Source organism: Corvus hawaiiensis, chromosome 2 (assembly GCF_020740725.1).
Source record: "Corvus hawaiiensis isolate bCorHaw1 chromosome 2, bCorHaw1.pri.cur, whole genome shotgun sequence".
NCBI classification, from domain to species: Eukaryota; Metazoa; Chordata; class Aves; order Passeriformes; family Corvidae; genus Corvus; species Corvus hawaiiensis.
The window spans coordinates 101,602,447-101,615,246 of NC_063214.1; the positions used below are offsets into that span (position 1 = coordinate 101,602,447).

The 12,800-nt window shown below is 38.0% G+C and overlaps 1 protein-coding gene across 10 annotated transcripts in view; it reads left to right on the forward strand.

Moving 5' to 3' along the window:
- Positions 1-10,872, forward strand: part of STS (steroid sulfatase) — a 109,856-nt gene extending 98,984 nt beyond the window's left edge. For all 10 annotated transcript variants that reach the window (XM_048328625.1, XM_048328653.1, XM_048328663.1 and 7 more), the window contains one exon: positions 7,534-10,872. In XM_048328625.1, coding sequence (XP_048184582.1) covers positions 7,534-7,916 — 383 coding nt within the window. In that variant the 3' untranslated portion in view covers positions 7,917-10,872. The remainder of the gene's footprint in view (positions 1-7,533) is intronic.
- The last annotated feature ends 1,928 nt before the right edge of the window (positions 10,873-12,800 follow it).

Genomic DNA, 12,800 nt, shown 5'->3' on the forward strand with positions numbered 1-12,800 from the left:
AGAGAGTCAGGATTCTTTCCTTTTTCCATCTTTTACTGTCATCTGGAGAATAGCTGGAGATTTCTACATCCATTTCGCATTCAACCAAAACAAGAAAATATTCCCATTACTTTCCTAAAACTTTTCTTTTCAAATTCAAAGATTTTTTGCTGCGTGGAGAACTGTGAAAAAAAGGTTGGATTTTGCATAAAGGTCCAAACTGGCAAATTGCTGGATTTCTCTGAAATACCATTGCCTTGAAAAAGTCCATGTGAAACAGAAAATATACTTCTAGAAATGTTCTTAGGAATAAATGTGTTATTTGTACCAGAGTCCCTGCTGATCATATGTAAGAGAGCATCCTGTGGTATGTCCTTCAGGTGCTAAGGTTTTTAATTCAGATTTTGCATTGTTTGCTCAGTGTCAGGAAAATTGCAAATTTATGGTTTAACATCATTCGTAATCTTTTACTGGGTTCAGATTCTGGAAAAGACATGCATTTTCTAACACTGGGATAAAAACCGTCTCATGTTTCAGATGCTGAACTGCACATACATCTTTACAATAAAACCAAATTTCAGTCATTCTGATTTTTTTTTTAATATTTAGGAGTGGCTGATGCTGAGATTTTTTGCACCATCCTACTTGCAAATGTTCATTTTCTTCAACTCAATTTTTTTACTCTCATAAAAGCAACTTCTTTGCTCTGTTGTCATTCATACTTAACTGAATAAATTTTCAAAACGATTTTTTTTTTCCAAAAGATTGTCTAAGTGACCTTGTACCTTCATAAAAAAAAAGAAAATAATAAAATAAGTCAACTAGCTAAGACACTTGTAAGGAAGAACAATTCACTTTTCTTCAACTTTTAAAGTAAAGCAAATTATTCAGTATTCTTGAGCACAGCACAAAATTTCAGGCAACTACATTTACAAAATTTCTATTTTTCAGTTTTAAATTAACTTTGAACTGTTATTTCTTTGTTTTTAGATGTACATCTGATAACTTAAAGGTTATGCATGGTAGTAATTTTCAGATTAATGATTTTGAGTACTTCACTAGCATTCCATGTGTTGACAGCTTATTTTTTTGACATCCAAATTTTGAAAGCTTTCTGCAGAAAATAATTCATAAGAAAATTCCCGGTGGTGCTTTTTCTTTTTGGCTGACAGAAATTTGTCTAAAAATATTTGCAGAAGTTGCTTAGGACTTCCATTGCATCTTTGTCCCTTGTGTTTGCTTAGTATCAGAAAAATTGCTTTCTGAATCTTATAGATCTGTTCTTTTCACTCAGAAATACTGCATCCACTTTCTGTAAGAGGGAAATGATTGTCCTCAATGTATTTTCTGTTAATAAAATGCATTCTTGAAGGACAGAAAAAAAATCAAAAGAGAAAACACCATTCTGAATAGGTTTCTCTTTGGGTTTTGCTATCTTTGGCAAAGTGTTTCTGCTTTGTTCCTAAAGGTGTTCTTAACTGACTGATTAACTGAAAGGGTGTTCTTAATCTCTTACTGACTCTGGTGGAAAACCACCACATGAAAATCAAGACTATATTTTCATAAGCATTAAAATAAGGCTTTTGTGTTTTCAAGGACTTTTAATATAGATTGAAAATGACCAGGTTTTTTTAGTTGGGTTTTTTTCTGGTTTGGTTTGGTTTAGGTTTCTTTTTTTAGTGTGTGTGCCAACATTATCCTCTCTCTCCAGCATGCCATCAGCTGCTGCTTAGATGAACTGAAAACTACATGGACCATTCAGCAAGTAAATATTCTTCAAACAAATCTTTAGCAGGTGTCTGGATTATTTCCATCAAATTACTACAGATGGGATTTTTCTTCCAGAGCAATATGTATTCTTCCATGTTGCTATCACCTAAGACATCCAAATATGAGGCAAAACATTGCATTATAGTACTTCCTATTTTAGCAGCATAATTTCTATACCCGCAGATTCTTCCCTTTTAAGACTTTCTTCAACAAGAAAACACCGCAAATGATCAATCAATTCTTTTTGAAGGTGATGAAGAATTCAGAAAAATAATTCTTTTTCATCTAATTTCATCTAATTCAGTGGATAATCTTGACTTTTGAACAGGATTCAGTGGAAGTTTCTCATACCACAGCACTTACTCTAGATAATGAACTCAGTCATGAGATTTCTGCCTTCATCACTCTGGGAATGGTTTCGGCATGTCTTATATTTTTCCTGCAGTATTTGTTCAGTATGATTATTAGATATTCAGCAATGTGCAATCCTTTCTGTTTTAGTAGATACTTAACACTGTAGGTTTTATTCTAAATATTTTAAAATCACTGCTACTCCTGATTTTTTCATGGTTTTATCTCAAATACTGTTAAGGTCTGCACAGTTCTTTATGCAAGCCTCTTGTAGCAACAACTGGTTCTCACAAACCAACATTATGTCTTTGAGTATCACTCAGCTATTCTCCACCTACACTGGGACATAATGTGCTGTCTTTTGACTGCTGTAACAATATAACACCATAAGATACCTAGACATTAAATATATTAAAAAAAAAAAAGAAATTTTCATTGTAAGAACAATAAAGTTACAAATTTTTAAACTCAAATAGCATGTTTTCATTAGCTGATTGAGGAATGCACATAGTCATAAAAATAATAAGTATAGTTTCATTATAGTAACCAAATAGTATTGTCTTTACTATATAGAGCTATTTATAGTTTTACAAGAATTTCACAACTGAAGCTTTTTTACACTGTTATATTATCAAAAAGCTGAATATATACATATATGTGATATCTGCTACAAATAAGATTATCAGAGAACCTAAAAATTCTGAATGAACTTAAAGGAATGGGGAGGAAAGGATTCAATCTAATAACAAGAGTTATCTGAAAAAAGTAATTTTCAAGTGAGTTGCAGTTTTCATCTGCTACTGTGTAGAACTGTTGAAAAGCATGAGTTAGAGTGTGGGAGTTGACAATGGCTACAGAGCACACTTGAGACACAGAGAAGTCTGTGGCAATTTTTGTTGGTCTGCTACACCCAGATGGCTCTGAGAGGCATCTGAATTCAAGCAGGGACTAGCTCCCCAGTGTATGGTGGAGAACAGACCTGTTTAACTTGTTCTTCTACAGAGGGAAGCCACACAATAATGTGAACAAAGGAAATGACAGTAGCTGCAAACCTGTAAAGCTACTCTCATAGATTAAATTCAGTAAAAATGAAGTCCAGGCAATAATGCAACAATAGCTTCTATTCACGTCAAGAACCGCTTATCAGGAAACACCAGTTAGCCATCAATGATTAAGAAGGATGCTTTTATAAGAGAAATTACATCCATATCCAGTGTGTCACTTCATCTTGAATATATTAATATATCTTACTGAGAAACTTTTATTTAATCTCATGGCCTCTACCTGTCAGTTGAAGCTACTATTGTCTGTATGAGAGGATAAATAGCTGGGTAAAGGATAATAAAAGAGGAGTCTTCTAGGGAGATTGAACACTGAACAACTATGTTCATAGCAGATTTACTTGGATGGAGGGGTTTTCAGCCACTGGGAGCTGGCAGAAGGGGTTTTTCCCCTCGTGTGCCGACACAAAAAAGCCCGGAGGCCAACACAGAAACCCCTCTTCAAGGCGGCACTCAGTGCCCAACACACAATGAAAAAGGGGCAGAGCTCCTCACCCAAAAGGGGCTGTATCTTCCTGTTGCTGCTAAGCAGCACGCAGGCGACAGCAAGGAAGTAAAGAGAAGGGACTCTCTGTATGTGTTCCACACAGGCTTATTCCAGTGAAATGACAGGGACAAAACAACCCATTGGTGGGAGGGTCCAGGGATCTTATACTGGGTACAGAATAGGTGGGGAAAGGGATCTCAGCCAATGGGATAGACACAAGCAGGCGGGATTGACAGGAAGGGAACCAATGGGAACAACACATAGGCGGGACTCAGGGAAGGATCCAATGGGGCGTCGAGGAACAAGGAACTTTCTAGAACTGATACATATTAAAGAAGGAAAATGAATATACATAACTTCCTACATAAAACAAGAAGACAAAATATTAACCAATCAGGGGAAAACATGCAAAAAGCAAAACAAGGGAATCATGGGTTCTCACCATGACAGTAAGTCACATGCTAAATTTGGGTTGCTGACCACCACAGCTGATTGTCTGAGTTCTCCTCAGCAGAAAGAGTAGCTGCAGCCGCCTGCACCACTACTCTTGGACTAATAGCAACGTCTCTTAATTTGAAGCTATTTAGAAGTACAGCTTCTGTAGTTTTTGTTTTTCTTAACATGTAACGGAAAGAAGTATTCTGAGAGCGATCTTACTGGACAACTCAGAGAACTGGAGAATTGCAGGAAAAAAGGACTGAAATTATTTGTGAAGCACTGGGACAGGACCTTTAAGGGTGCTGCAGGCTTAAAGCTTGCCTGCTGTTTCATAAGAGGCTTGATATACTTGGCTTTGGGGAAGCCCTGGCAATTTTACTACTAACTTCACTGTGGAAGAGACATACAGTTATCTTTTTTTATAACAAGGTTTTACTATCCAGATGTTTTGGAGGACACAGGTACCATTAATTACTGGGAGATTAATTGGATCCTTGTACTTAACCCTCTGTCAACCTGAGATTTTCTATCAGCTGAGAGATGGGGAGAGAGCTCTCTCTTTTTAATATCGCGCCTTAATACAGTTCATCAGCTTTACAGATTAGAAGTCTGACAGTTCTTAATGTCTCCTAGTATATTGCACTGGCTGCTCCACAGCCACAGCCACTGACAGATATGCTTTAGTTTTTATAATGCTTAGGAAATAGGTGTTTAAAGTCTGTGCTGCTGCTTCTCCAGCATAACATGCGTCTCCAGAAACACTGCTGCAGTGCAACAAATAAACATTGCACAGCAACACCTTTGCCCTCCCAGTGCTCAGTGTTTTGTACTGTATAATCATGACATTTTATAGCTGCATATCTGATAAAGTACCATCAGCTCTTCAAAACACTAGCAATGTCACTCAGACATGAGATGATGTCACACGCACCTTGTCCCCAAACCCACGCATGATTTTGCAACATGCTCTATGCTCTGTATATAACAAAACCTAAGCAAGTCTTTATTTTGTGGGGGAAAAAAATCACAGTACAATGTCCTTATTTCTTTCTTTTCCCCATTTCTTACCTATATTGGCGGCTTGTACCAGCTTGCATTAATTCAGAATTTCCAACTTTGTATGGCTATCTGTAAGCCCTAGAGCAGACCTGATGCTATAATGCCCAACACCAAAAAAAGGTAGCTGAAAGTTTTCTTTTCAATGTCATTCAGCACAAACGTATCATGAAAGACCGATGTGCAGTAAGCTTGACCACTAAGTTCTCATGTGCGTGGCCTTGTTGGAACTTCCTTTAATTGACATTTTAGTAGCCATATAAATTTTTTTCTGCTGATCTTCTGTCAAGGTGTTCTGGTGCCCTGAATCAAATTCTCAGGTGTGGCAAATGTTGCATGGTCTACAATGACACACAGTGCACTGATTAATCAAGCCCTTTGGCTTTTTATGTTCTCCACCGTCCATCTTGCAATTAAACACATCTAAGGAGCCTGAACCAATGCTTAGTAGAGAATTACATGCCTTCTCAGAATGTAAATTCTAAATCTCAGTAAACGAGAGGCATATTTCTTGGAAATGTTCTGTGCATAAGTTCAAAGAAGTTTAAGTGGCCGTATTTGATTTTGTTTGTTTATTTAATTCTGAGAAAACAAGAGATTCAAGTGCCAAACCAACCTTTCAAAATGTTCCTGGAGGTAGATGAAGGAATGCCATCTTGCATTACTTTGTCTTATCTTGCTTTGCCTTCCTTTAAATTTCCTTTCATTTTTTTCCCAGTAACACTGTGCTATTGCAGCTGTCACAGCCAGAGCCTTTTAAAACCTTCCACATCCTATTGTCTGTGCCAGCAAGTCACTCAGCCTTTAAAAGTCCTTCCCTTTGCTGACTTCCAAGAAGCATTCAGAGGGTTCTCCCAGTCTAATGTGTATAATAGCCATCACCCATCCGACCCCAATTTAAGTGGAGACGAAGTGAACTGCAAGTCCCTAGGCTCTGTCATTGAATTGGTTCCTAAAGGTAAAATCACTTATAATGTGAAAAATGCTGTGGAATGGAAGAAGCTGTCAAGAATCTTAAGGTCACCGACTGTCCTTTAAATCCATGCTGTGGTCTAGAACTGCAGCCTGTGACTCTTTAGTCTGCTGAAACATTTCTCTTTAAACATGTTTTTATTCTTTAAAAGCTGACTGTGATGTGGTTTCACCATGGCATATACCAGTGTATCTCTGCTCTACCCATCCCACATTTTCTAAGGCCTTCCACACAATAGGGTGCTGAGAAATGTAAATTACTGATGACTAAATTTTTCCAATGTTTTTATAGTCTCAAGTGAGCAGGTAATCTGACATTATAGATCTCAGATGTTTAGTAACCTGCTTTTATTAAGAGAAAAATACAGATTTTTCTTACTCTAATTAATTATTCTTTGTTCCATTTCTGAAGAACTATATACTTCCTTGGCTGTAGGAGGATGGTGTGCTTCCCTGGAAGTTTTTGTCTGTTTCTGCCTTTCCTATCTGTTCTGTGATACTTGAGGAAAACAGTAACAACATTTTTGTTTACATCTATCTTGTTAAGTATTTTTTGATCCTCCACTGACCTGTTTGAGAGTACTTCTTGAAAGAACCAACTGGTATTTGCTTATTCTTATTCCAAGAAATATCTTGGATTTTCAAACAGTGAAAATACTGACTAAAGTTACATGAGAGTGGACAGTTCAGTTTCTGTACACAGAAAATTAAGCTGAGAATGACCGATCTATAAATGAAGAACTTTGGTTCTCATTTTACAAAGCAGAATGTCACCTAAGAATTGTGCTACTGTAACTGTTATTTATTATTTATGTTTGGAAAAATCAGCTGGAGGCCTAAGACAGCATTCATTATGCCTTTTCATGTCATCCCATTTAATAAAATGAGAAACTCTGTACCCAGGTCTTTGCAAAGAAAGCATGGGGCAGAGGACAGTGGGTTAATACAGCAAAGAGAGAAATAAAAAGGTAACAAGGAAACTATTTTGATTAGCAAAATGAGACGCAGGGTCCAGCATATTTACCAGTGGATAAGTATGGTCAAGGGGCAAAAATACATTTTAATAAGCCTTGAAGAAGACTTAGTATATATTTCTGCAAATCTTAGAGCTGTTTCTGTAAAACACAACGTTATTTAAAGTCTTCTATGATTTAGGTAATCAGAATTCTTCCAAGGGAATGAAATTGTCATAATTGTTTCATAAATATGTTTAGCATGAAAATCACCATGTTTTGCTTATTTTTGTTTTGCTCAATTTTGTTTTACTCTTTCAGTATGCAGTTTCTGTACAGAGTGTCTATGCTGTCTTTTTACCAAAAGACTGATTTCCCATGTTGTTGGAGTTTCCTAAAACTGGGAGACTTCCATTTTGTCATTTTATCACTTTATCACCAGCTGTTTTGTGGATGTAAATTGCAGGTGAATCTGTCTGGAAAGTCTTCTTCTTCACTCCAAACTTCAGTCCTGAGGACTCCAATGGTTGCTATGATTCTCACGTTTGCTTCTGCCATGGAGGATTCATTACACAACATGATCCTCCACTGCTTTTTGATCTGTCCAGAGACCCTGGAGAGAAAGTCCCACTGACTCCAGAAACTGAGAGCCGTTTCTACGAAATCCTCAGGGTCGTACACCAAGCAGTAGAAAACCACACCAGATCCCTGCATGCTGTTCCAAACCAGCTGTCATGGGACAACCTTCTCTGGAAGCCATGGCTCCAGCTCTGCTGCTCATCTCTCTTTCAGTCTTGCTATTGTGACAATGAGTCAGGAGGGAGTCCACTGGAGGTGCACTCGGGATAAACAAGCTGCAATTCCCTTTCAGAAACTGGACCAGGGGAGTGTGGGTGTCTGACTTGAACTTGTGGTACAAGCCTTCAGAAGGTTTTGTTGTGTTGGAGGAGGACCAGTCTTCAAATACCTATTGCAGTAGAAGAGAGTTTCAGTCAGAAAATGTGCCAAGAGAGGGGGGGCAAGACACACCTTTTCTGACTTTATCACACAGCATGAAGGACATGTTGCTGTCCAATCTACACATGGGTAGACTTGTGAGCATTTTCTGTGGGAGATAATTTTCTAGACCTTCAGCTTTTTTCTTACCCAGCAAAGAATTTACCTATAGTTTCTGTCAATCTAACAACTACTAAATGCACTTTCCTGTCCTTTTTGCTAAGTGTTACCCATTAGTAGGTCATAGCACTGAGTAATCAAAAATAGAGAGATAATAGTGGAGAGGTCCTCCTGTGGCAGTCATTTGGTAACTGATAGGTTAAGAGCAGACTTGCAACAGATCTCTATCAACAAGCATGACAGGTATGAAAAAACTGACAGATTGTCAACAGTCTGACTTTGAATGTGCCATAAAAATGCACAGAGCTATGTAGTGGAAGACGTTGTGTCCATATTAAAATGATGCTTCCAAGCATCCCCACTGTCCTATTGTATGGCAGTGACCTTTGTTTCAAAAGGACACTACTTCAAGTGCACCAGTTGTGTGCTTGAGTGTGTACCATAAGTTTCCATACAAATATATATATATTTATATATGTGCAAGCCAAATTCATAACCCATAAATCCTTCAATCCCTGTTATAGGCACACTCTCATGGTGATAGTCCAACTGATAAAAGATTTGATCCATACTTGATATTTGCGTTACAGATTCACATGGTACTATCCTACAAATATATATTTCACTATTTATTTACCCTACCTATTCTTCCACTGATGAAACTAATCACAAATAAAAAAAATTTGGTCTTCCTTTAAATATCTTTGCCATCTTCTAAGCTCTCTGAATAGGATCTCTCATTTTCTGAAAATAAACTTGGGCTTGAGTACTTAAAGCCAAATATAACTGTCTCTGAGTTCTTAGCAAGGTCTTGGGAAATCTACTGTCCTCGAGGGCTAATTTTTGTATCCATTTTTATCTCCATCTTATTCAGGCACATTTTCTTTCCACTCTACAGGCAGACAATCTATTTTCTTTGGCATAGAGATATAGAAAAGAAGATATCAGCAAAATAGTAAAATGATTTGATGCCTGATAATAGAAAGTGACTTGCTCCTTATCAGAAAGCAGCAGTTAATTCCCACATTATGGCATGTTAAAACCTGTTTGGGGCAAAAGTGATCTGTGACTATAGTAATGCAGTAGCTTCAGTCAGCCAACATTAAGATTGTGACCTGGTTCTTGTGAACTATTGAAGCCTGTCATATAAAAATCTATTGTGATATATTGTGTATTCCTCTGTCTGTAAAACCTAGGTTTTATTTGATTTTTCTGTTGCAGTTTCATTCAAAATTTCATTTTCCACAATATCCGGAAGCCTGTCCTGGGAAATGTACTTTTTCCTTGGAGTTCTGTTTTTGATGTTTCACCTTGTGTTCATGATCTTAAATAGACCTCTGCAAACTCTCTGCAGGTGTCAAGAGTCCCATGACCAGTATTTATCACTGAATGTACTACATAACCTTAGGAAGAAAAATGCCTCTCATTTGAATATAATTATTCTTCTATGAGAGTGGCTGCCTCTCAACATCATGGCAGGATCTGTACCTCCCAAATTTTCGGTCATCACCATGTGGCCCTGGAGCCCCTTGGGACATGGCACTGGTGCCAGTGTCTCTCCCCACAGCCAAAGGGCAGTCCTGGTTGTGTCCAGAGTGCTGGAACATCACAGTGTGGAGGGATGCTCTTTCCAACTCCCACAGCTCTGCCCCAGCTTACACAAAACCTTTTCAAACAAGTATTCCTTCCGAAGAATGTGGGAAAAAATATGTCGTGTGTTAGGTATACAGTGCTAACTCAGACAAGGGGTTTGGTGTTGTTAGATTTACTTTGTTTCCACGGTTTCTGGTCTGTGTAAAGGTTAGATTTACTTTGTTTCCACAGTTTCTGGTCTGTAAAGGTTTACAGGGATCTCAATTTATATTCTCAAGGACATTAACATCAACTTCTTTTCATCAGAAAGATGCGGAGTTGTTATTATTTCTTTTCCTTTCTTTCTGCAAGTGCAATAATTCTTTGTTCTGCTAGGCACAAAAGTTCTTCTGTGCTACTTGATCGAGGTATCAAAAATGGTGACTTTTCCACTGCTCTGATTTCTCCTTGCCTGAATATGACATTTCTTTCATACCCTCCTTTTTGGCTTTTGATGCCATCTTTCTGATCTCCTTTCTTAAAACATCCACACCCCTGAAATACTTTTCCATCTATTTCTTTGCCTCTCAGTCCTTCTGTTTGCTTGTCATATTGATTATAATGGCTATTTTGCCCTAATCAATCAGAAAATGAAAAGTAGTCTTTGTAAAAGGATTTGACTTCTAGGGCTCCTTGACTCTGCTAACCTCCTGCTTATTTAAGGTCTAGCAAGAATTACCTTGGTATTATGAAATATAAGTAATTAAAACGTACCTGAGATGCCCCAAATAATAAAAACTATTTCTTGTTTGTGGCATAAACTTTATATTTTCAAAAATATCATTTAGTACAACATTTAATACTTTGAAAAAAGCAATAGAATATGAAATCCATTTTTACAATTGTTCCTTCAAGAAAGATTCTGTGAAGAAAAGGGCAGTATTTTTCATACTCTATGTTAATACCATTTCATTTAATACCTAGAATAAACCTTCCCTGTATTGCAAATGTATTATACCTTTCAGTGCTGTACCTTCTGTTCTGGAGATGGCATGTCAGATCAGGGTAATTAAAGTAGTCTTGTTTATCTGCAAAATAAAATGTGAAGGACAATATACCATTTGTGTGATGGCACTGCCTGTTCTAACAAGGAAAAGTTTTGTTTTTCACAACAGGTTATTGATGGGATATACATGATTCACAGCTTACTAACAAGGAAGGCTCTAGGAGAATGTGCTCTGATACTTGGAAACTGACTTTCAATCTATCATTTAATGAGCACTGGTATTTTAACATGGTACCTGTTTGTTGGATATGTCCATTTAAACTGGGAGGTTCAGCTTCAGAGGGAAGTGTATTCCTCTACAGTATTATTTAACAGTATCATATCCTAATTTGTGGCAGAGTCCCTGTACAGCCCGGAGCAAGTCATTTAACTCATTTCTCAGTTCCTCTGCTGCACTCAGAGAAGGATAACAGTATTTCTCTAACTGCTGGGAATACTGAAGGAGCAAAAAATGCTGAAAGTGGTAAGCTGGTAAAGGTGCACTTTCTAGTCAATAAGGCACCTTCTCTATAGAAGATACAATTTAAAAGCTGGAAAACTAGGATGTAGAAGATCCCCCTATACTAGGGGGTATGTGATACCCTTAAGTTGAGGTTTTCAGGTGGGTTCTGTGTGTACTGTTTAGTGCATGTGGGATCACGATCTGGAAGAGAGAGAATAGATGGCTAAAAAAGATACACGCTTGGGATTCAGAGGAAGCTATAAGTCACATTTTTATGATCATATTTATTATCTTTTTTAGCAGTCAGGAAACTACATGGAACAATAAATAATATTTTTCCCGCAGGGACTGGATCTCGCAGGTTCTCAGCTATTAAAAATAGAGATGTCCTGACTTGCCCCAAATTATGATCAGAAAAATCAAAAGAAAAAGGGAAATAGGAGCTTTGGAGAGAAGTGTCAGCTCACTTAAATCTAACTGAAAGTTTGCAGAGAGCTAAGAGAATCTGGTCTGTATACTTCACAGCTCAGTGAGAATCATCACTTGCCAGCAATAGTTTATTTCACATTCTATTAATGTGAGATCTGGGTGTTCAGATATGTGGACAATGTAAAAAATATCACTTAAGATATCACTTGATATAGGAACAAATGGAAAAAGAAAGAAAAAGAGTGCAAGTACAGCTACAAAAATAATGTATTCTACTAGAGTATGTATATTAAAAATTGGTTTGTGTTTTTGACATACATTACTACAATGTTTTTTACTTACATTAGGACATAATAGTTCTGTGCTTAAGACAGATCTTGTCATCTTCTCTGTCATTTCCCTTTCCTCTGCCATTGCCTGTGCAGCATCCAAAATATGCTCTAAGGAGCAAGAGGCAGCAACCCTGCCCAAAAACACTACAAGCAGTGTGGCCAGCCATGTGGGCAGGAGGAAAGGCTTAGCCAAAACTCTGAACTGGGAACCACCAGGAAGCAGAGTGTCTGGGGGGTAATCTCCAACCCAAAGACAGGGACCTGGAAATTGACCCTGAGATTAGCTCAGTTGGTTAAGTTGGTTAGAGAGCAGTACTAATAACACCAGGGTTCTGGGTTCAGTCCCCATCTGGGCCATTCACTTAAGGGTTGGACTTGATAATCCTTCTAGGTCCCTTCCAACTCAGAATATTCTGTGATTCTGTGAAATTGCTGCTTCCTCTAGGTCTCTCAGGGACTGCAGGTGACCAGGAGGAATGAGGTCCCCTCTGTGGCCAGCTGGACTGTTGTGTGTTCTGCAACAGTGTCCTTCTGTGTCAGGCTGTCAGGTGGAAATTAGTTTGGAACCCACAGGATGCACCACCCCTCGCCTCTGAATAATTATGCCAAGCAGACTGCTCCTGAATCATCATACATGTGGTGACAGATCTTAGTCTGACACTCTAAGACAGCAACAGTCTCTTTTTTCGCTGGAGGACCAGAAGACCTGAGCCAGGCTCTAGGGAATCCCAGTTTACAGGGTGCTAAAACTGCAAATAATTCAGAGTCCTGGAAAC